Consider the following 23,974-nt stretch of genomic DNA (forward strand, 5'->3'; position numbering starts at 1 on the left):
TTTTTAATAGACCTGTACTACCCATCTGCCAGAAGAGATTATGTAATGTAATATTTAGTTTTTTGTGGGCACCAGGAAGAGTAGCTGCTACTGTTAGCAGTAGCTAATGGGAATCATAATAAAATCCTACTAATGAACATGTCGTACAAAGTGCATGGTGTATGCACATCGAAATGGAATTTACATGCATGTGATTCATACATTTAAGATGAATAATGCTACAACCTCCCTTCACAGAAAATGTGCGTAAAATTAAATTCAGGGAATAAAATGCCTGATGCAAATTCTAACTTTTTACCAAGTGATACTGCTAATTTAAGAATGTGTATACAGTATATTTGGTAATTTGCTAGTACATCAAGCTGTATTAAGCACACTGACTCTCACAAGCATATTATTGGCAAATAATTGACTCAGAGACCTTTTCTAGTAATACTGTTTACTGAATGATGACTACATTGTGTAAGGGGATATCCCTACTTTTCTCGCACTTTGTGGACATTCTGAGATTTGGTGACTTACAGTAACAGCGCATTCAAACCAACTCTCAACACAGCTAAGAAAAGCAGTAAAAAAAAAAAATATCGAATTTGCAAAAAAAACAAATTAAGCGATGTAGTGCATGTTTTCTCACAAGAAACAGAGTGAAACAAGAAAACGACAAAGGGACTTTGCTTCCCACCCTCTGCCATTGCTAGTTTGAGGAGAGATGATCCTGTGTCTTAGTGACACTGACGGAAGAGAGGGAGGGGGAAGCCAGCGGGCCTTCTGTTGGCCAATAGAAATTCTGCATTTTAAGATGTGCCTTTGTATGCACCAATGTAATTTCGGGGGAGTAAATCTTGTGAAACACTCATTCCACTATTACTATCTGATATATTATGGAAATGTTCTTATATTTCAATGCAAAAATTATGCGTAATGCCTTTAAGCACTAGTATTTCATTAACTCTCGTCCTGACTCATTATCCTTTGAAGCACAGGCTAGATGCAAAATATCCATATTGCCGCCTAGAATGAGACAACATTTGGATATAGTCCATCCATACATTGTAACAATAAACCTTTTCTGTACACAAGTCCGTACACTGATCCAAAATATTGTCTGTTCCTCAGTGGGCCGCCATATTGGAAGGCAGCGGCTCCCTGGAGCTCTGGTCCTGCTGGAGTCCCTCCGGGGCCAATCTCAGACTAACACTTCCCTCTGTGGAGCTGGTGTGGTGGACGCGGAACTTCCTGTGGATGGGCCGCATGGCTGCAATGAGCTGCCTCTTGAAGGTCTCACTCAACGAGATGTAGAGGAGCGGGTTGATGCAGCTGTTAGCGTAGCCCATGCTAATGGCCACGGTGTAGCCGTAGGAGAAGGCCGGGCTGGGGTTCTGGACTCCGAGGTGAACCAGCTGGAGGATGTAGTAAGGGGCCCAGCAGATGAAGAAAGCCAGGCAGATGGCCACCGCCATGCGGGTTACTTTCTTGGTGCGCACCCTAAGGCTCCGTGGCGGGAGCGGGGCCACACTGGCGGACACGTGCTGGAGGATCTTGAAGAAGACCACGCAGATGATGAGGAGAGGCAGAGCAAAGGCCAGGACGAACTGGTAAAGGGTGAACCAGTAGATGTCAACCGCTGGATCGGGGAGTAACAGGGCACAGCCTACCAGGTCGCCGGGCAGGGGCATGAGCCCCGCGTACAACCACACCGGAACGACGGTCAGCAGCGACAGAGCCCACACGAGGCCGACGACAGCGGTGGCCACGCACGGCGTCCGGACGTAGTTGAAGCGGATGGGGTGGACCGTGGCCAGGTAGCGGTCCAGAGTCATGACCGTGAGTATGTAGGTGCTGACGATCTGACTGTTGGAATCCAGCGTGGTGATGACCGTGCACATGGTGGTGCCGAAGCACCACGAGCCGTTGCCTAGCAACTGGTGGATGAGAAACGGCATCCCGAGGAGGAAGAGGAGGTCCACGACGGAGAGGTTGAAGATGAAGATGTCGGGGACGGTCTGTTTGGCGTGATACTTGGTCTTTTTCGTGATGGTGTAGATGACCATGCAGTTACCAATAATGCCCAGGAAACAGATAATGCCGAATATGACCGGCAAGATGGCATTGCTGTAGTGGACATCATGGTCCTCATCTAGATGTACATAAGAGCAGTAGAGACTTGTTAAAGTATTTATGTATCATATATAATCTAAATCTGTAGGCATTCAGTCCAACAATTTCCAATGATCTTTTAGGGTCCAGTAATATATGTCAGTGCCCATCAAAATTGCAATAAATCTTCGCCAAAAACCCAATAACATAGCTGATACTGTATATGACTGAAAGTTCATACAGTATGGATTGTCATGGATCTTTTTAGATTAAGTTAGGCCTATGATCCATTCCAAAGAAAAAAAGTAATCACAAAGGAAAAGGTCTACACAGGTAAAGCCTTTGTGAATTACTAGATAGATGCGACTGTATGAATATATCTCTGAATGAAGCCTGTAGGAGCAGAGAAGGAAACCACATTTTTTTGTTGTTCCCTAACAAACAACAACAAATATCGGTTTTAAAACAGAGGTTTAAAAATGGGTTCAGAAAGACATTTGAGCCCACTGACAGTTGAGTTGCAACCAGATGTGTCCCTAGATCAGATGGGTCAGTACATGTGAAAGACATCCTGAATGAAGCGACCTCAAAACACGGACTTATAAACGCGATTGCTCCAAAAAGGATGCCTGAATAAAACACAATATTCGAGCGAAACTCAAACCCGTAACAAAACCCATTAAATATTAAATGACTGATATAAAATATAATGACTGTTATTACTTATAGTCTGTGCGTCTTATTTCTTTTTTTGCCAATCATTGTAGCCTACTATTATTGTGATCATTTAAAAAAATGCACGAAGATTAAAATAACAATTCCAAATGTTAACACTACAGTAAATCATTGCTGAAACATTATTTTACTGCAATAATGTAGTTGTCTAAAAGCATGATGAGCGCTTACCTGTTGATTCTTTAGTTGAGTTTTCTCCAACCAGGAAGGTATTCTCGTATTTGACAGACACATTCAAGAAATCCATTGATAAATAATAAGGTAATCTCAATCAAATCTGGGTAAAGAAAGTATATTTTTTAAATTGCCATGGAAAACTATCAAGGAATTTTTCAACTTCTTTTTTGGTTAAAATAATGTTGTGGATAGAAAATTCTGACGTATACCAAACATTCAAGCTTGCCACTACATTTTCTTAACGCATTCACTTGAACGCAACACCGATTGCATGCGCTTCAGAGCAGAAATGCGCGCCGCAAGCCTTCCAAGCTTTTTAGTTTGGAGACTGATGACTAGCCTGTCTGACGCGACACACGTGACTCGAAAGAAGGAAAACCGGGAAAACCAACGCCAACATTCGGACATTATCAAATTAACTGGCACAGGTGTGGTGCTGAAAACTGTTCCCTTGCCAGAATCTGCACCCCCTTCTCGTGGACGCTATTCTCCATTGCTGCGACTTACTTACTTATGGAGATGTTTCCCCTTCACTCCATTGTCAATGAAACCTCCGTTTCACAGATTTTAGTTGAAGAAAACATTATTTATTTGTATCTATAAAGACAGACGAAAAATTACTACGTTTTACGCATTGTAGTATAGAAAATCATTGCTGTTTTTTCGCATGGGAGACAATTGTAACGTGCAGTTCTGTTAGGCTATTGTATTAGTGTATTCATGTATTATTCTCTAAGTACATTCGTTTATACAAGTATACGCCATCATCGCCGACATCTTTCCCAAGTCTTATTTGGCTAGTAGGGTGACTTGGGGTTAAACGCCTCCCTGGGTTAAACGCCCCCCGTAATTCTCCACCAAACCACCAAATTATATATATATACTACATTTTATTTCCACACATTCCTTGGTTGCCACTATTCTTGTTCATCTAGATCTTGTTGAATCATCTCAAATGAGAAAGTAATTCCACAAAAACGATTTTGACAAAGGTTGATCTTATTTGTTCTGATTAGAAAACAGTGCGATGAAGTCAGACCTATAAACTGATTTTTTATTTTTTTTTAGCCTTAGGCTAAGTAATCCACTTGTTCTGAGAACAAAATGATAATACTTTTTCTTATAGCAATCCTGTTTTTTGTGGTGATCATGTTTGGGGCTAAACGCTCCCTCTCCTTTGGGGCAAAATGCCCCGGGGGTATTTTACCCCATAGAATATATTGGTAAAAAAATAAATATATATTGGTAAAAACCATTTATCAAATTTATAACACAAACTATGCTGAAATATAACAAAAGTTCAAGATATAGACTAAAATAAGTTGTTTATAGTTAAATAGCTACAGTTGTTTACTGAGCATATTAACATCTAATTTAATAGGCCTATCAATTAGCACTGATATTGAATGAATTGCTCAATATTATTGATTTATTGTTTTTAACCTAATACTTTTGATAGTCATCAAAAGTTATTTGAAATGTTAATAAATGTTCTACATAGCTTTTAGCCTTTGGACATTGGAATGTGCAATATCACAGTTAAAATTGGTTTTGTTGACTCATTTAAATACTGCTATCAAGACTGAATTTGTTTCAATGGTATAGATTACAATGATAAAATACAGATTTCCCTTAAGGGGGGTGTTTTGCCCCAAGTTAACCTATAAGTATTTGAAAGTGTGTTGTGTTTATCATCTAGCCATAGCTGTTTTGACAAAAAGAAAAAGGACAAATGCAACCTGGCCAATCATAGCCTACCCTCTTGAGACCTAGCAAAAAATGCAATCTATTTGTTTTTGTATGTCATAGTTCATGAAAATTAAATATGCAATTTATTAGAAGAAAATCGTTATAGAAGAACTTAGGAGGGTGGGGGACGCTTCATGTGTGTGGAGTTTTTCCCTGTCGAAATTACCCCATAAGGGGATGGCTGCCACAAGGGGTTGGCTGTTATAAGGGGATGGCTGTCATAAGGGGATGGCTGTCATAAGGGGATAGTTGTCATGAGGGGATGGCTGTCATAAGGGGATGGCTGTCATAAGGGGATGGCTGTCATAAGGGGATGGCTGTCATAAGGGGATGGTTGTCATAAGGGGATGGTTGTCATAAGGGGGTGGCTGTCATAATGGGATGGCTGTCATAAGGGGATAGTTGTCATGAGGGGATGGCTGTCATAAGGGGATAGTTGTCATGAGGGGATGGCTGTCATAATGGGATGGCTATCATAAGGGGATAGCTGTCATGAGGGGATGGCTGTCATAAGGGGATAGTTGTCATGAGAGGATGGCTGTCATAAGGGGATAGTTGTCATGAGAGGATGGCTGTCATAAGGGGATGGCTGTCATAAGGGGATAGTTGTCATGAGGGGATGGCTGTCATAAGGGGATGGCTGTCATAAGGGGATAGTTTTCATAAGGGGATGGCTGTCATGAGGGGGTGGCTGTCATAAGGGGGTGGCTGCCATAAGGGGGTGGCTCTCATAAGGGGGTGGCTGCCATAAGGGGACGACTGTCATAGGGGGATGGTTGTAACATTTTTAATTAACTGTTACAACTATCCCCACCCCAAGCAGCAATTACAAAGCTGACTGTTTTAGCATGTAGGTTTGAGGTTAGCATGAATGGAAAGCATCAAATTAAACTAGAGAAACTGCTACTTTAGGTTATGTAAGTCAAACCATTGTATCTAGAATACAATGAACGCAAGGCAGAAAATAATTTTTATTTAAAATAACTTTCTTCCTTGAAAATCTTTTTTTTGGTCAAAAATCCACAATGTTGCTCACAAAGACATGCCAGTTGAAAACAAAAAGAAAATGGGAATGTACGATATTCATAACATCACCGCAGCTCTTTTCTGATTGGTCAAACTGACAGTGTTACAACTCCGTCTCCCCTATATAGCAAGTAATCAGGACCCGTCATTTCCTATGCTTTCTCAATGGGATTGCAGGATACAGAGGTAAAGATAGGGGTAAAGATATATCTGTGGACTACAACCAGCTTGAGCAATTGCAATGGAAAAACAATTACAAGAAATGCATTTTGTAGGCTAACCTTACCGTCAGCCAGTTGAAAATATCCATAAACATCCATGGGTTTGGATGAGAAGGCTCATGTTGAGAAAGTTGTCTGAGGTACCCAAAAGATTAACATGTTTAGAAATTGACAGCATGGTGCCATAATAAATCATTACCATTGAATGTTATGGTTGGACACATTGCCCCGGCTGCCTGCTCGTAACCTTTAAATAAATAAAACATGTAATTGCATCATTTAAGTCACAGACGTTCCTAAGTTTGTGCGTGTATTACACCCTCAGAGTTATTGTCAGCAGCACCTGAAGAAACTCTGAGCTTGTGTCTAGTGAGCACAAATTAACTCACCTCTGGACCTCAAGGCGAGATCTACTCAGTTCTTTCTTTCCAACCCTGTAATCAGGGACTTCTTTAGACCAGAGACACAAAGTGGGTACATTTAATTAATGTAAGCTTCAGACTTGGTGGAGTAAAAGTTGAATACCCCTGGCATAGTGGATAGAGGTGGGATTGGAATCCACGGTTTTCTACTAACGGTTGGAGTTGCCTACCCCCCATCTGAAAACACATTTTGGAGTTGTATTCTAATTATATTCCACTAGATGGCATGGTCTGCTGTGGAGTCCCTGTAAGCATTGTACATCTGCTGTGTTTTCAACACTAAAGACATCTACAGCAGAGACCTAGTGCCCAATTGGAATGTTGCATATTCAGGGGCAACTGGTCATTAGGGGCTGGTGGGGCACAGCCCCACTTGTTGTCAACAGAAAGAACTGCAACAAAATTATGTTATTTTTATTTATCGAAGATTACTTCCTATACTTTATTATCAATGAATATAGCATCTTCATAAATTGCATATCATTTGTGTTAGGATTTTATTCCATGTTCATTGGTCCCTGCCTTGCTGCTTCAGACTGCGTTCTGCCGAACGAAGTTTGCAGTAGTAGGCCATAGGCTAAGCGTGAATGTGGGGCTTGCCCCTCTCTCACAATGCAATGTACATTGTACATGTGAAAATATTAATTTGCATGCTCAGAAAAAGTGGCTAACGGTTAACATCTGTTTTCCATGTCTGCTATTTGGTGGAGCTGGTTCTTGGTTGAGGACGGGTTATAAAGATTTGAAACATCTTTCTTAGAGGATTGCAAAACATGAGAGCAGCGGGAGTCATCTGGACAATGCTGTGATATTGGGCTTACTTGGAGGGGTAAATGTCACAGCCCAAGTTGACAGTGCATACAGGCGCCCCATTGAGCAACATAACAAAACAGGTGGAGGAAAACAGGTATGTTCTCAGTCGGATCCTAACATGTATTCAACTGTGTGGAAAATGTGAAACCATGTTGTCCATCGAATGCCAGCTGATTCAGCAGCGACATGACTTCATTCCCAATGTCATCGAAAAGTTTGCCACCTTTCTCTTCAAGTGAGTCCTCAGCCTTGGTGAGTGAAAGCATATTTTATCATCCTGACTTTGTGGTGCTGGTCCGTGCATTTGTCATGTTTTTGTGCTGGATCGATTGATATTGATGTTGACGAGTGTCATTAAGGTTGTTGTCATAGAATGGATCTGTATCCCTAAAAAGTTGTCTTTCCGCTTTGTTGAGGCCTTCAGTGGTGTTGAGCTTATTGCTGTTCATGTATGGCCCTGTAGGCACATTGGTTCTGAGCTTGGTTGCATTCCTAATTTGTTTTGTAAATGTGACAGTGGTAATTTTACATGTGTGTGAGAGAGAAGGAGAGCAATTACACAAGAAGGTCTCTCTCTCTCTCCAGTATGTGTACTACAACACCTGGTAGAAGCAAGCCGCTCTGTTGTTGAAAGTGTTTTGTGGAGCCACGCTGTTTGTTGATGTGTTAAATAAACGCATCGGTAGCAAGAGGGAGTTTTGTAGCTTTACTGGTATGTATCCTACATTTTGAAATGGTTTGTGCCCCACAAATTTTTTACATGTAAAAACGCCACTGTGCCTATTACTCTTCACACAGGAATATTTGTACAATTAATGTGCGTGTGTGTGTGTGTGTGTGTGTGTGTGTGGTGAGGGAGTTTGTCGAGACCTCATATTAAAGTGGAAGTGGATAAAGAAATTATATATTTTTTAAATCCTATTAATAATTCCAAGGGCTAGAAATGGAAATAAAATAGGCTTGGACTATTTTCATTGGCTAAATTCAAAACGTATATTTCGTAAATCTAATCGCTGCACAAGATATAGGTCTTCGGGTATTTAAGCCAGGCCTATTTTATTTCGGGTATTTAAGCCGTCGCGAGTTGGCTATAATATTATGTAAACATCAAATAAAACGGTATCTGCTGGAATAAGCCAAATTCGTCTGTCAAAAATCCTGAACGAGGCATGTGTGAGATTTGCACAGCTACAGCAACCAATTCCTATTGGATATGACTCTTCTCTAAAATCCTATTGGCTAATTGTGTAGTTGATGTGCTCTAGTTGGCCTGCGGTAACGTCAATCAGATTATTTCCTTCCTCTCCTGGTTACGCGAGCATTAGTATTGTCTATGGGCGCGGCATCACTTAAACGCTGTCGTATTTGTGTTGTTTACTGATACATTGCTGTTAAATAGTCTGAGTTTCTCTATCTGCGTTCATATTCACAGGCTTGTAACAGCGGGAAGTGAGTGTGGGTCTTTACGCTACTCGGAGTTACTGGTCAGACCGGGGGAAAAACGGGACAAGAGCGGTCCTGGGTTTTTCTTTCTGACATTGTTCATAGTTTTTTTTTTACATTCCTTGGAGAAATAAACTCCATTGAAATACTTCAAACGGCGTCTTGTGCTTTTAGCAACACGGCTTACAGGTGTTACGACTCACCATGGAGGCCATTGCCAAATACGATTTCAAAGCCACTGCGGATGATGAGTTGAGTTTTAAACGTGGAGAGACGTTGAAGGTAAGCAAACCATTGTTTTACAGTTGATATCTATTCATAAGATAATGTCAGGGACAGCACGTCCATGAGTAGGGTAGAGTCTTTTATTAAGGAATACTAGTTTGCTTTTATTGGAAGCCTGACGTAAATAGAAATGTATTTTCCAAAACAATTTACCTTTTACTTGCAATGGGCCATATGATGTGGAATATTAGATTATACATTGAATAGAAAGAATATAATGAAATCAATTAAATTCTAGTAATGTTATACACAATACGAGTAGATAGCCTGTTAAACTGAATAGTTATTGTCAGCCTGTAATTATGGTTTTGGCAATGATAGTTACTTAACTGCTCTTTTATAACTAGCTCTTTGCTTAAAAAGGTTCTTGGTATTTTGACGATGATGATCGCAATCTTGTCTTTTGGTACCAACACATTTTAATTATGAGCAGCTAATGGCTTTGCCACTGGAAAGTAAATGTAGACATGGGTGTCATGTTTTCAAGAAGCAGTTCAGCCATTGTTTCTGTGCAGATTTGGAAAAGGGTAACATCATAACCTTTGACAGGTCAGAGGTCTTAGTGAAGGCCAAACAAGTGCACACAGTTTTGATTTTGTGTGTGAAATGTGATAATGCTGAAAGTCTCAAATCGTCTATTGGTTTCTCACACTAAGAAAATGGATTGGGGGGAAAAAAGAGAGAAAGCATGTTTGGATGTGTGAGAGAAACCTGAACAGTGGAGTGGGGGGAGAGACACAGACACAGAGAGAGACACAGACACCCAGGGAGGGAGGAAGTGAGAGACACACATGGAGGGAGAGAGGGAGGAAGTAAGAGACACACAGGGAGGGAGAGACACTGGGAGGGAGAGACAGACAGACAGGGTGGGAGAGACACTCAGGGAGGGAGGTAGGGAGAGACACTGGGAGGGAGGGAGAGACAGACAGGGTGGGAGAGACAGACAGGGTGGGAGAGAGACTGAGGGAGAGAGGGAGAGAGACCCAGGGAGAGAGGGAGAGAGACCCAGGGAGAGAGGGAGAGAGACCCAGGGAGAGAGGGAGAGAGACCCAGGGAGGGAGGGAGAGAGGGAGAGAGACCCAGGGAGGGAGGGAGGGAGGGAGAGAGACCCAGGGAGGGAGGGAGGGAGAGACACCCTGGGAGGGAGGGAGAGACACCCTGGGAGGGAGGGAGGGAGGGAGGGAGGGAGAGAGGGAGAGACACCCTGGGAGGGAGGGAGAGAGGGAGGGAGACACTGAGTGAGAGAGTGATGCTGAGACAGGGAGAGACACTGAGAGGGGGAGAGAGAGACACACAGAGACACACAGTCAGAGGGGATGAGCAGGCTTGCCGTATGTTTACAGCCACACCCCTTCCCTTGCTGGGATTATGACAGCTCCTTCATTTCAGAGTCTGTCAGAACTCTGCTTCAGCTCAGTGCTGCTTTAAGACAAGGCTGAAACCGTTATCTCTGGTCACGTCCATGGGACAGCCAGCACAGTTTGTCACATGTAGACTTATCTATATGGTGTATGTCGGAGTTCATGTCTTATTTGAAAAGTTTGTTGGAATTTTTATGAATTTTGACCATTACCGAGTAGGATATCAGGTTTAAAGAAAGGCAATGATAATGATAGACTATGATATCTCATGGTTTTACTCTTTGCAGACATTTTTAAACATTAAAATATTGAGGAGTATAGGGTGAATTGAATTTTTACATGCACAACACGCTTCACAGAATAGGAGATCCCTGGTTTAAGCTTTAAAAATGCAAGAATACGCCAAAATTGACCATTAGAATTGTTTGACTCTGCCCACTTCCTTTCAGGTTCTTCCCACTCCGCTTCGCTAGCTTCCCTCTGGTAACAACAGCTTGTGGGCCATCTTTTCACAACTACTCCTTTAGTTGTGAAAATCATTGGTGGGACTATCAATCTCAGTATTAACGCAATCCATGTCTCAATCATGTTGTCATGGTTAACTCATACTTTTCTGTCCCAGTGTACAATGAAATATGATTATTGTAGTTAATAAAAAAAATTGTCATTGCATAACTAGATTATTTGCCTAATAAAACTACGACTCTGCATGGAACTAAAGACCCAGAGTTCCAGCTCTGAAATCTTCATGCTGCAATATTTTGAGATAAAAAAAATTGTTCTAAAGGTAGGGAAAATGATACCTGCGTGTGGTTAGGAGGTTATTACAGTTTGCATATTGGTTTAGCACAATAGCTGAAAGTCTCCCAGTGTAGTAGCCATGTCTTCATGAAAACAGGGAAATGGGCCTTCTAACTGCTCTAAAACTTTGAGTCTATAGTTTTATTAAGCTGTACTTAGTGATTTATGTTTAAAATACATTTTGTTGGTGCTGAAAAGGAAGCATATCTGATCAGGGCTATTCATGGGGCCTCCAGAAATATCACTTATTTAGCTGTTCAAGCCAAAAGCAAAACATTTTCAGATGCCACACAAGCAAACAACTTGTTTCATCCTGAAACAACCAGCTCTCTGGTTCCATTTCAAAAAAAGCACAAAAAGTACTGGACAAAGTAATGTCGGTGTATTCCATGAGTCATCTTCAGTTCATCGTGCAGCAGCGGTCACATTTGAAAGAGAGGTGTTGATTGAGACGCCATTTCTGGCTGCCCCTATGGATGCAACAAGTTTGTAATTGTTTAAGTCGAGCTTCTAGGTGAAAAGTTGTGCAATTGGCGATTCCTGATAGGAGGCATGTGAGTGCATGCTGGGATGCCTGTACAACTAGGCTGTATACGAGTTATAATAGTCCAAATAAATGTTCCCCAAGGAATGCTTTTTCTGTCAAGCGTACCGTTATTTCCCTTCCTGTGTTAGCCACACTTTTAGCCGGGGTTAAGATGGCTATAGGAGTTGCCATGACGGCAGAAACCGTTCGGAGACCGGGCTGCATTCTACCAGCCAAAGCAACAGCTTTCGCATATTGTGTTAGTTGATTTGTTCATCGCCTCTGGACAGAATCAAGATCAATGGAGAAGGAACACTCGTTATCTCAGCTGTGGAGAAAGGGAATGGGGAGTGGGATGGGGAGTACGCTTGCTCAATTCCCTGGGCCTTCGGCAGCATTCACTCGGCCGGTGCCACATAAATATTACTCGTCCGCGAATGTGATGGGGTGTGTGGCAACAGCTTGCCGGTAAAAAAACGCCCCCCCCCCCCCAGGCTGTTCTCCTGTTCTCCCAGCTCTGCTCTTTCTGCGTACCTCTGCCTGCACCCATTGTGGTGGGCCTGAAGTTGCATAAGGTTTCTGTGGAGTTCCTGTTCTCGCAGCTTGCCGGGAACGCTCCTGCTTATACAGTTTGGCTCTCTCAAGTTCAGAGGAAAGGGGAGGAAATGAGAGTCTGGAATGGATTCAGGAACGTCGGCAGCGATCCTATCCGCTCTCTCCTAATTGAATTTCGACCACAGAGACTGGGGCTTTCTGGCACGGTTGCCTTGAGGCCGGTGGGTGTCCTCTGCTGAGATTCCAGCATGGCTTTGTCACTACTGCAGCATGATACTATTACACAATTGTTCTTTCGTGGTGTTCTGTGTGTCTCTTAACAGGTCTGGGCCTACTGTCTTGATGAACTGCAGTCAAATGAAGCGGCCCTACTATGGCCATTTAGCCATGGGGTTAATTGTTGTTGGTCAGTAGTTGCTGTTGGTCAGCCAAGTTAAAAAAAAAAAAATTGCGATATTGCACTAGGCACCTGCATGATTCGTGCCTGTCTCCAGATTAATTCCTTGCATGTTTGAAAATAAATGTTGAATTCTAAAACTAGAGGTGTATTCCAGGCCTATTGGCCAAGACCTTCATTTTGAAGTTCCAATTTATTTTACTTAAATTGACTTGCTACAATTACCTGAAACGACTCCTCCATCCTCCAAACCACAGGCTCTCTCTCGCAGCTCAACAAGCTCTCACAAATTGACACTAGAATTATCTGCGGGTGAATAGGTGAAGTGGAAGTAAAACATGTATATATATATATGTATATATGTATATATGTATATGTATATGTATATGTATGTCCATGTCACTGTGTGATTGCAATGTTCCGACCTTGAGATCTACTTTGCAGATTGAAAACAGGACTGATGCGCTGGAAGCAGCAGTGGGAATCAAACGGAGATAACCGACTCTCTGGGTTTTACACTACAAAAGTCTTATCTAGATGAACAATACTTGTGGCCAGATTTGCGTTGGAGGTACATCTTCTCAGGTGAAAATCTTTGTCTCACGGTACCTTCCCAAGGTTACGTAATACACGCTCCTGGCGAACCTGTTGGCGTTTCTCTTTCAGCATTTTAGAACTTTTGAAAGCGCTATCCAGGCAGTTTTATTGATACATGTAGGTTGTCACTATGGATGGAAAATACGTGTTTAAAAATGTAAACCAACTGAAGAACAGTCACGGTAGACAAGGATTTATTTTTCACGGGATAACCTTAAAATCCTCCGTCTTTGTGAACTGCTGATAATTAGAAAACGTCCAATGTGTGACATGCCGAGTCCATGATTGATTTAGCTCAGAAGTTAAGTCCTCATAGATATTTTTAGAGATCTGTGAAGATGAGAGATTATTGATGAGATGAAGATGCGAGATTGTTGCCTGTGGATATGCCCATCGCCCCACTTCACACAGATGGAGTTTATTCTCTTTCCCAAACTAAATTCTCTCCCAAATTGAGTTTGGGAAAAGAACCACGGGAAAAGAACCAAATAATGCTTACTGCCAGCAGTCTTGTCTTGTTTTTTTTGTTCTGTTTGACTCCGGACTCTGTGGTTTTTCCTCAGGCATTGAGGAGAGCAGGAGAGAAGACTTCTGTCTTCAGTTATGGAGGTATTCTGTTGAAGGACAGATGGTCCACTGCATATGGGGCATGCAATGTCTCTCTCTTTTTCATCTCATTCTCACTTTTTCTCTCTGTCTACTGAGGCAGCAGCCCAAAACCTGGGCAGCACCAGGTCTATATTTAGCCTACTATCAAGCAGCGGAAAGAAAACCCATCTGAGATGGAGACAGGCAGCTGGCCAAGTGCTCCGTGTCTGACAGCAAAGTCCAAAGAGAATAGGGCATCACGCTGGTCAAATAAACACTCTGGTCAAAAACAAACCACTCTGGTCAACTCTGGTCACTGATTAGAGATAGCTTTTTTGGGAAATGCACTTTAGCCTGGTCCCAGATTTGTTTTTTGCTCTATTGCCAAATCTTACGGCTGTTAGCAATTCCGTTTGGCTTAAGCCACACAGAACCGATAGAACTCAGACCAGCACTGGGGTTCTATGAGATTTTGGTACATACCCAGGGAATCAACCACCAAAAGAAGCATGTGTTCAGAACTGACAGCAAAAGCACAGGAGGAGACAGTGAGTGAGCGAGAGAGAGAGACAGAGAGTGCACTCCACTCAACTCTCCCACAGCGCCAGAGGCAGCCGGAGCTAAAACAGGATGTTCTGTGACTGTACAGCAAAGGACATGCAGCTTCTGCCAGTGTTAGCTAGTGAACTGAACTCATTCCCATGGCAGATACTCTGGTTAAAGGGAGTTAGTGCCCCAAGAGCAGAGCAGAGACGACCGGACACAGAGGTCAAGCAACTCTACCAAGATCTTACGCCAGGCTACTTAAGGTGCTCATGAACTGGGACGCTACGGTTGCTCTGTGGCTAACTGTTTTCTGACCAATATTTGAAAGTGGTCAAGTTAATCTCTCGGTAATCTACAGGGCAACCATGCATGCACGTTTCTTATGACCATATACCGCAACACAGCGGTGTGTGTGCGCGTGTGTGTGTGTCGTGAACTGTGACCTCTTTGACAGGGCAAATGTACAGTATGTCAGCTCTCCCATTGCAAGGTGAAAGCAACACCCTATACAAGTGATTGTCGCAGATGAGGACAATGGGAGGAGAGACTATAATAGACTCACATTGATTATCCTGATTTGGAGAAGAACAGGACGATCAGCCCTCTCCTCTGCCTGCTGAAACCGTGTTTACCCTCCAGTGTGACTGGGGTTGGAGAGAAGGAGAGGGGCAAGACAATGATGGTTTAGCATGAAGTGCAATTCCCACTCACTTGTTGGCTATGTCGTGGCGACGTTGGTTAGCTGAGGCAATTTGCGAAGAAAAATGTCACACCAAGCCACGCATGTGCAGGCCATCCAAAGGCATCGACGTAACGTTTTAAAAATGAAATCTATAATATTATTTAGGTTGTTGTGATGACCAAGACATATGTTGTGAAGACATGTAGACTTTGAGAAGATTTACAAGCAAGCACTCTGTTTTCACTTCTCCAACTGACTTCTGAAACCCAAACCCGCCCCCCCCCCCCCCCAGTCTGGTCTGAGTCTGCTTCTAAAGCATTCCCGGAAGTCTCGCGATCGGGGTTTAAAACCTCTCTTGGCAGGAAGTGTGAAGCTCTGGAGAGATGCCCCTGTTTATTTATTTTCCCTCCCGGCTGCCTGACACAGAGAGGGAGAGAAACCAACCAGCAGGTCCTGTGTCAGAGCAGCTTTTGGTGGCCCTTTCTCTCCCTCTCTTTCTTTCTTGGAGGTGGTTGAACAAACAGACGGAGGACAAGCCTAAAGTAAACACACATTCTGGTGCCAGGCTCCTTCCAGGTCACCTCAATTGCTGTGTGTGCTAAACGTGAGGGCACGGGTGGTGGGGTTGTTACTATGGTGATCAGGAGTCAGAGGGGCTTCATAGCTCAGGCCCAGAAGACGAACAGAGCGGGCGGGGGGATGGAAGGAGGAGCTGTAAGGGAGGAGATGGGCTTGTGTTGTGAAACCTTGAGATTAGCTGCCACGAATCCCAAGACATTTCCTTGAAAATGTTGCCTTATCCCTTTAACAACCCAGGCACCAGAACTAAATTGACAGAACAAGACTATTAAGTAAAGACCCAAAGGGGTTCTTAGTCTTTCTACAGAGCCGTGAAGCCATCATACATCAAGTTAGGTTTGTGTAAAGCCAAGCAGAGTTCTAACCAACCCCCCCCCCTCCGGTTACTTCAGATGGTCTAATGCTATGCGATGCCAGGTTGTTCCAACAAATGATGCACCCCCCCAGCTACTGGAGCACAGATTATGCTTATCGTTTCAGAAAATGAATCTGACCTAATTACAGTATGGGACCGTCTCACCGCCGGGCGCACACGCCCACAGACACAGCCTCACATCGCTGACTCATTCTGTCGCTTTGAGAAGCCCAACTCCTTAAGAGACAACACGGTAACAAAAAGGCCCCGTCTTTCAGGTGTGTTCAAAACTCGACCAGACCTCCCAAGTTGCCCTGGGGGGGGGCTCAGTCCGTGGGTCGACTGAGTGTTAATGGGCTCCGGCAGTTGGGGATCCCCCCCCGTGGCCGCGACACTCCTTCCCGCCGCTGCTCAGTCTGCCCTCGATCACAAGGTTGCTCAGCCTGACCTGACAGTGTGGAAAGACAGACATGGTTTTCCTGTCACAGCTAATGCTTCTCTTCACTCTCACCCGCACGCATGCAACACACACACACACACACACACACACACACACCAAGAGAGCCGCACATACACGTGTACATACACGCACTTGCGCTCACACTCGCAATGAGACAGCTCTAATCCGCTGTGGGACTAATGTGGGCTCTTCAACATGGTGTTTCTCCTCTGCGCTGAGATCCCTAACACAGCTGTGTCTAATGCCTTGGAAAACAACTCTCTCACCCTCTCCCAGTGCCTCTCACAAATACACACATCAACACTCCCCAGTGCTGTTTCAAAGATCCATCTCTAAGCTCAGTTAACCCTAACCACTCTCTCACCCTCTCCCAGTGCCTCTCATACACAAACACACACATCAACACTCCCCAGTGCTGTTTCAAAGATCCATCTCTAAGCTCAGTTAAAATCTTTAACCTCCATGAATTCAGCCTTCTCCCATGTGCACCTACCATGCAGCACAATACCATACCCGGTCTTATTAGCTGGAAATGAATGGCTTTCTAGCCAAGGCTATTTTGTTGTCTATGTTCTATAAAAGCTTGGGCTTTTTTAACACAACAGTCTAAAGTGGTTCCCTATGCCATATATAGCTCGCTATTTTCAACCAGAGAATTTAGGGCCTTTTGGACGGACTCGTTTCCTTCTCATGCCAGTTTGTCTTTACTTGTCGTGTCAATAAAGACACTAATATAGATTGTTCTTGCTCTTTTTAGACAGTTTAGGGCACTGGAGAGAAGCTGATTAAATATAAACCTCACGTTTAAGCAAGGCACTTTGAGGGGTATGTTGATTTGGGATTTACTGGTCTGGTTTAACTCTAGGAAAAAAACATGGTCTTAGAAATCATGTGTATTGGCTTTTTTGTGATCAGAACAAAGCAATATTTTTTGCTTTTCTCCCTCTCAACCAATAATGACCTGTTATTTGGCCGTCACAACGGAACAACATTTTATCTACATAGTATGTATGTTAAAGTGTAATTTCCAGTGTGGCTTCTGGAACGGCAAACATTTCTACACTGCTCCAGAAAATGTAAGCGTAATCATCGTATAACTTGGTGTCTATTAAACTTCAGGAATATCACTCTGTCCAGTTAGGAAGCATAAGCGATTGTGAATCAGTATCACCTGTTTTGGTGCAAATGAAAGTGATAACCAATGCACTGAAGTGGCAACAGCAAGACAACCCCCAAAAAGGGAATGGTTTTGCAGGTGCTGGCCACAGGCAATTGCTCTCTCCTTATGGATTCTTCTCTAGTTTTGTATTTTGCTAGTGTCCTTGTCACTACTGGTAGCATGAGGCGGGACCTACAGCCCATTCAGGTTGCACAGGTAGTCAAGCTCCTCCAGGATGGCACATCTGTACGTGCCGTCGCAAGGTTTTTCTTGTCTCCCAGTACAGTCTCAAGAGCATGAAGGAGATACCCGGAGACAGGCCATAGCACGAGAAGAGCTGGAAAGGGTCGTAGAAGGGCATCAACCCAGCAGCAGGCCCAGTGTCTCCTCCCTTATGCAAGGAGAAACGGGATAAGCACTGCCAGAGCCCTACAAAATGACCTCCAGTGGGCTGCTGGTGTATATGTTTCTGACCAAACCGTCAGAAACAGACTCTCTGAGGGTGGCATGAGGGCCTGGCGTCCTCTGGTGGGACCTGTGCTCACAGCCCAGCACTGTGCAATCCGATTGGCATTCACCAGAGAGCACCAGAATTGACAGGTCCACTATTGGCGCCCTGTTCTCTTCACAGATTAGAGCAGGTTCACACCGTGCAAGTGACAAACGTGAAAGAGTCTGGAGACGCCGTGGTGAACGTTATGCTGACTGCAACATCATCCAGCATGACCGGTTTGGCGGTGGGTCAGTGATGGTCTGGGGAGGCATATCCTTGGAGGGTCGCACAGACCTCCACGTGTTAGCCAACGGTACCCTGACTGCTGTTGGGTACTGGGATGAAATCCTCTGTAGCATCATCCGACCTTACGCTGGGTTCCTCCTGGTGCAGGACAATGCCTCACATGGCCGGAGTGTGTAGGCAGTTCCTGGATGACGAAACATTTGACTGACATGTTCCCCGGATCTGAATCCAATTGTGAACCTCTGGGACGTTATGTATCGGTGCTTCCGACACCGCCAAGTAGCGCCACAGACTGTCCAGGAGCTCACTGATGCCCTGATCCAGGTCTGGGAGGAGATCCCCCAGGACACCATCCGCCGTCTCATCAGGAGCATGCCCAGACGTTGTCAGGGTGCATACAGGCATGTGGGGTCATACACTCTACTGAGTCACATGAGTTGCCATGATGAAATTCACACAAGTTGGAACAGCCTGTGATTTAAACAGTTTACTTTGATTTTCGGTGTGAGTTTGAATCCAGCCCTCAATTGGTTGGTGATTTTGGTTTCCACTGACCGTTATTACGACATTTTGTTCTCAACGAATTACACATTATACAGTAAGGTTTTTGAATTTGAATATATTTCATTCATCGAGACCCGATGTGTGTTTCAAGTTTTCCCCTAATTTCTGTTTTAGTTTTACAGAGTAGGCACTGAGTGGTTCTAGTTGTGGTCAAATTCCAATATTGTATCCGTAACTTCTCAAACGACGACTACAACGGGTGGTCTTTAGATGATAGACTTATCAATCACTGAACTGACTTCAGCCGAGTGCCTCAGGTGTGTTTGCCAGGTAGGACGATACAGGAGACGAAGACGACGGATGGACCCTCCCTGACGTCTCATCCTCATTCGTTGCTTCTGTCATCATCGCGGGTGAGTCAGCAGGCATAAGCACGCTAACGAGCGAGGCTGCCGACATTGCCAACATCCTGGAACGTGTCTCCTGGGAAGGTGAGCGACTGAGCTCAGCTCATGCTCGGGGGTTACTTTTTAAAAGGCTGCCTACGTTTCTGATTAACCGTTCACTTGAAAGGGGACTGCTGTTCCAGTCATATCGTTTATATGCATTTCACCCATCAGCGTTGATGTAAATCTAGGTTGGTAACTGATTGTTAGAGTGACTCATTCCTCCCATAAGTAAGCCCTTCTTTCCTTCCTGAGGACAACAAGGAAATCATTTCTGCCAGCAGAGACAGGTTTTAATCTGTGCCCTTGCGTGTGTCCTCGAGACGTCGGTCGGTCTTATGTACCTGAAACTTCAGCTCTTCCGTCACCGCGGGCAAGTCAGCCGTTGGCACTCTCACTGGTTGAACGGCGCTGACATAATGTAGCGTGTAATAGCTGTGCGCCGGGAGGTGCCCCTCGTCTGCCTGTTTTAAGGCACCGCGTGCCGCGGTGACTCATCCCTGTCCTAGGTGACCCTGTGCGTTGCCGTGGCAGGCGTCGTGCTGCTCCGCTCGCTACACCTGTCAGCAGAGCAGGACGGAGGGCGCCGCCGCCTGGGGCTCCCCGGGGGATCACATGTAGCTGCTGGTTACGGTTTCTTCCTCTCTCCCTGGCTGCGTTTTGATCTCTGGTGGTCGCCGTTCTCCCCACGTGCTCGCCCACTGTCTTGTCTTTCCCTCTTTTTCTTACTGTCTACTTCTTTTCACTATCCCCCGTTTCTTTCTCTGATACTTTCTCTTCCATTCTTTCTCTTACTGTCCTCTCTTTTCTCTCTGTGGTACTCCAGTCTAATGCAGACATACATAGCAGGGCCTCCCACAGAGAGGGATTTTCTATGAAAGAGTCTTTTGGGTGGAATAAAGCCTAGCTCCCTCCAGTCTCTCTCTCACACTGAGCTTCTGTCCCTCCAGTCTTTCCTTCGCACTGAGCCTCTCTCCCTCTAGTCTAGTCTCAGAAGTCTCTGTTGTGACTGCCTGATTCTACCAAATGAATCTCCTCTTCCTTGTCTCAAATCTGTATTGCTCTCTCTGACAACCTCTCTGTCTTCCTCTCTGTCTTTCACGCTGTCTTACTCTCCTCACTCTCTTTCTCCTTTTGTCTTCCTCTCTGTCAATCCCTGGAGCTCCTGCAGTCCAGATTGTGTTTGACTAGACAGCAGCCAGACTCTTCATCCCTCCTTTCTAATCCAGAAAGCCTCAATCTGGGATCTCGTTAAATGTGTCCCAGCGCTGTGGCTGGATAAGCGGTTTAGCCATTGCTTCTTCCCCCTTATCCTTTCCTCTGACACTGGATAACCAGAACTCATGGATTTGTCTGAAACAGAGACTGGGATGGGGTCCAGTGGTACAGGACCAGGACATGGGATGAGGGCAGACAGGGACACAACAGCACACGTCTTTCCAGGAAAGCAAAGGCCCAGTTGCCACTGGCTCAAGGCATCATCCGAAATCCTTCAAAACGAAACTGGAGCGTTGCGTAACCAATCTCTTTATTCAAGTGAAAACTTCAAAGCCTTGGATAGGCGGCAGCTGGCACTGTAAGATTTCTTCCATGCTACAATTCATCCACTAAACGACGGTTGCGTAAGGTTGAAGTGGGAATGTGCCGACACAAAGTATTTGTCTTGCCCCTAGAAAAGCAAACTCAACCCCGTATGAATTCTGAATGGAGAGTCCATCTTTGTTGGTGACGTCGGATCCCAAATGTTGATGTACCCCAGGGGGAGATGCTGCACGGCCAGAAATATGGCTGGGTAAAGGTCTGGTACTCTAGCGTTGCACCTCTCGTAATCCAAGCTCGCGAGCTTTCAGGTCCATTTCGCGTGTGCCGCCATCCCTGACGACGTCTCCCCGGCAACACTTCTTAACCTGTGCACATGTGCTACTGTTCCTTGCGGCGCTACTTCCTGTCAATGTGCACTCGAAAGTGGAAGTTGTGCTGCCGTTGTAACGTGCACATTTCAAATAATGTGCGTCTGCCATGGCTCAGTGGTATTGTAGCATGTGGCGTTGAGCTAACTTGGCTATCATAAACTATTCTGTTATATGCACCAATGACTTGGTTCCATCTCCAGGAAGCAGTGGGTTGGATGCTGTTGTTGCACTCTTGTTATTTGTTTCAGAGGCAGCAAAAGCATGTCATATTTAATCCTACGGGGATGCAAAGTGCTGTACTCCACATAAAGATGTACGCCTTTGTTCCCTGTACCAGTTCTTACAATATATATATTCAGTCATGGAGACAATGCAGACTGTTGTTAGTTTATGTGCAGCTTCTTCGTACAGCGAGATGGATGTAAATATATTCCATTTCCATGTTCCCCTCTGCAGTTGACCCATTCTCTCTTTTTGCTCTAATTCGTGGTGAACGCATGCGCGCGCGCACACACACTATCTCTACACACCTTGATGGACATCTCTGGTTATCTCAGACTGCCCTGTGTCTTCCTCTCAGTATTTCTCTTGCTCCCCTTATTCTCTCTATTTTTGTCTGTCTCTCCTTCTCAGATTCTTCTCTCTTTCATTATTCTTCCCTCTTCCTCTCCTACAAGTCTCACTTCTCATGTATATTCATTATTCACCAGCAACCACTCCTCACCATGAATTCCTTGTTCCCTGGCTAGATAGCTGGAACACACACACACACACACACACGTCTTTGTTTTGTCGGTGTGGGCAATTAAGAGGCAGAAGGCAGTAAGTGTTTCAGCTGAACGGTGGAGGAGGCATAGTGGATGGAGAGGGAGAAGCTCCCTGTGGAAATGCTTCTGATTTAAGAGTCTGGCGCCTGCTTTGCTGCAATCCAGAATGAATTCACACCCCTGGTTATAATCTGACAGTTTGATTCCAATCCCCTCTGGACCGTGCTCTGCAGTGGCAAAACACCCCGCCTTTTCTAACTTATTTTCTATCTCCCTCGGCCTTCTCTTTGTTTTACTCTTCCTGTCTTTTCGTTTCGTTTAATGCTGGTTCTGTGTGCTGTTCGTATGTGTGTGCAGGCCTGCCTTTTGTGTGAGTCAAGTGGTTATGAGTCCATTGGTGAGTTTTAGCGCGCGCAGTTTAAAGACAAACGCTACACCAGTATGAGTGTTAATGTCAATGTTCGTCACTGGTCACGTGAAGTTCTATTTGCTGTAAAAGAAACAATGTTTCTTTACACACACACACACACACACACACACACACACACACACACACACACACACACACACACACACACACACGCTGCAAACAACTAAATAAATTGGGACAAAAACATTTATTCCCCTAAAAATCAAACCCTAATTCTAAGCCAAAATGGGGACAGGGCAAACGACCACTTTTTTTTTTCAGATTTAACCTCAATGTGGGACATTTTTGTCCCCATTTATGTAGTGAAACCCAAATGCACACAAACACGCACGTGTGCGCACACACACAAACACGCACGCACGCACAGTTGGCTCAGGGCTCAGTGGATGCAGCAGTAATGAGGTCATCACAAGACTTATCACATCTGGTTTAGAAGATGTGTGTGTGTTGTGTGTTGTGTGTGGTGTGTGTGTTGTGTGTTGTGTGTGGTGTGTGGTGTGTGTGGTGTGTGGTGTGTGGTGTGTGTGTGTGGCAGCTGTGTAGGAGATTACTCCGGGCCCTGACCTTGTAAATGAAACAGTCTCAATGTCCTCCCGAAGCTTTACGACAGGGCTTGAAGAACACTTGGAAAGAATGCTCCAACGCTGTGCTAGGCCATTAATGCCACAGACATTGGTTAGATAATAAAACTCAATACAGTTTCTCTCTGCTAGGCTATATGGGGACCAGGAAACCAGCACTAATGGCTTCGTCCACCATTAACACCGTTAGCTACTGCGTTAGAGGCACTGCTATCAGGCTATTGTTGAGTGATTGAAAGTGTTGTGACAGAGAGATGGAAAGAAAAAGACAGTAAAGGGGGGCTCCACAAAGATGGCAGAAGAAAGTGAAGGAGAGCTGGAGTTAACAGAAGGGAGCGATGAAGAGGAGACGGCTGTGACAGGAAGAGAGCTGTAGCCCGAGCTGTTTTAACGTGGTCACCTCTTGCACAACGTGGTTGTGTCCAGGCCCTGAGGTCGAGATGAGAGATCCAGGAAGTACTCCTGTTGCCTCGTGTGGCAGGGCTGTCGTTTAATGAGACGACACACAGCTTCATGTGTTCTCAGCATTGAGACCCCGTGTCGACCTCTGGGAAGTGAACCACTCACCCTCTGAGTCCACTCTCTCTCTGTCAGTCTGGGGGTGTTTGTGATAGCGCTCTGGTGTTTAAGTAGGGAACAAGGGCAAATGTGTAAAAGGGCTCGTTTGACCGGGCTATGTTGGATGCACGGTGAACAAAGAGGAATCCGGTCAGAGGGGCGGTGAATTAGGGGAGGATCTCTGGGTGCCTTAAAGTGGAATTGGCGTTTCACCAAATCACTAACCATGTGAATTGGTCTCAGTATTTTATTATAAAACTTCATCTGTTGTGGGAATTGATTAACTTATTATAGGAAATTAATAGATACGATCCATATTCATTACAAGCAACTGTAGATATTTGTTATATTATGAAAAATATAGTGAAAATAACTACATTTTGGAAAATAGGGCATATTGGAGACCATAACCCTAATGCTGTTTTACAAAATTAACTAAAACTATGTCTAAACTGTGTTTTC

At 44.5% G+C, this 23,974-nt stretch overlaps 2 protein-coding genes across 3 annotated transcripts in view; one reads left to right on the top strand and one right to left on the bottom strand.

Annotated features, from left to right (window-relative positions):
• Positions 1-580: 580 nt before the first annotated feature.
• On the bottom strand, positions 581-6,142 carry mchr1a (melanin-concentrating hormone receptor 1a). Its single transcript, XM_010873019.3, has 2 exons — positions 6,071-6,142; positions 581-2,137 (listed from the first exon to the last, which is right to left on the bottom strand). Exons 1-2 carry the CDS (start codon positions 6,102-6,104, stop codon positions 1,113-1,115), a joined length of 1,059 nt encoding a protein of 352 aa, XP_010871321.2. The 5' UTR covers positions 6,105-6,142; the 3' UTR covers positions 581-1,112.
• Positions 6,143-8,542: 2,400 nt separating this feature from the next.
• The window catches only part of grb2a (growth factor receptor-bound protein 2a), a 32,494-nt gene continuing 17,062 nt past the window's right edge, over positions 8,543-23,974 (top strand). Inside the window, exon 1 of one of the 2 annotated variants that reach the window (XM_010872977.5) lies at positions 8,543-8,965. In XM_010872977.5, the coding sequence (XP_010871279.1) occupies positions 8,888-8,965 (78 nt within the window). In that variant the 5' untranslated portion in view covers positions 8,543-8,887. Of the gene's footprint in view, positions 8,966-13,124; positions 13,194-23,974 lie in introns of those variants that run through there. The other variant, XM_010872978.5, reaches the window with a different exon arrangement.

This window comes from Esox lucius, chromosome 9 (assembly GCF_011004845.1).
Source record: "Esox lucius isolate fEsoLuc1 chromosome 9, fEsoLuc1.pri, whole genome shotgun sequence".
Lineage (NCBI taxonomy): Eukaryota > Metazoa > Chordata > Actinopteri > Esociformes > Esocidae > Esox > Esox lucius.

Bases quoted from the DNA above. Each gene is read 5' to 3' on its own strand.
- mchr1a (XM_010873019.3), bottom strand. From the start codon at position 6,104: ATGGATGTTTATGGATATTTTCAACTGGCTGACG. The intron at 2,138-6,070 runs GTAAGGTTAGCC...ATGTACATCTAG, and splicing joins ATATTTTCAACTGGCTGACG to ATGAGGACCATGATGTCCAC.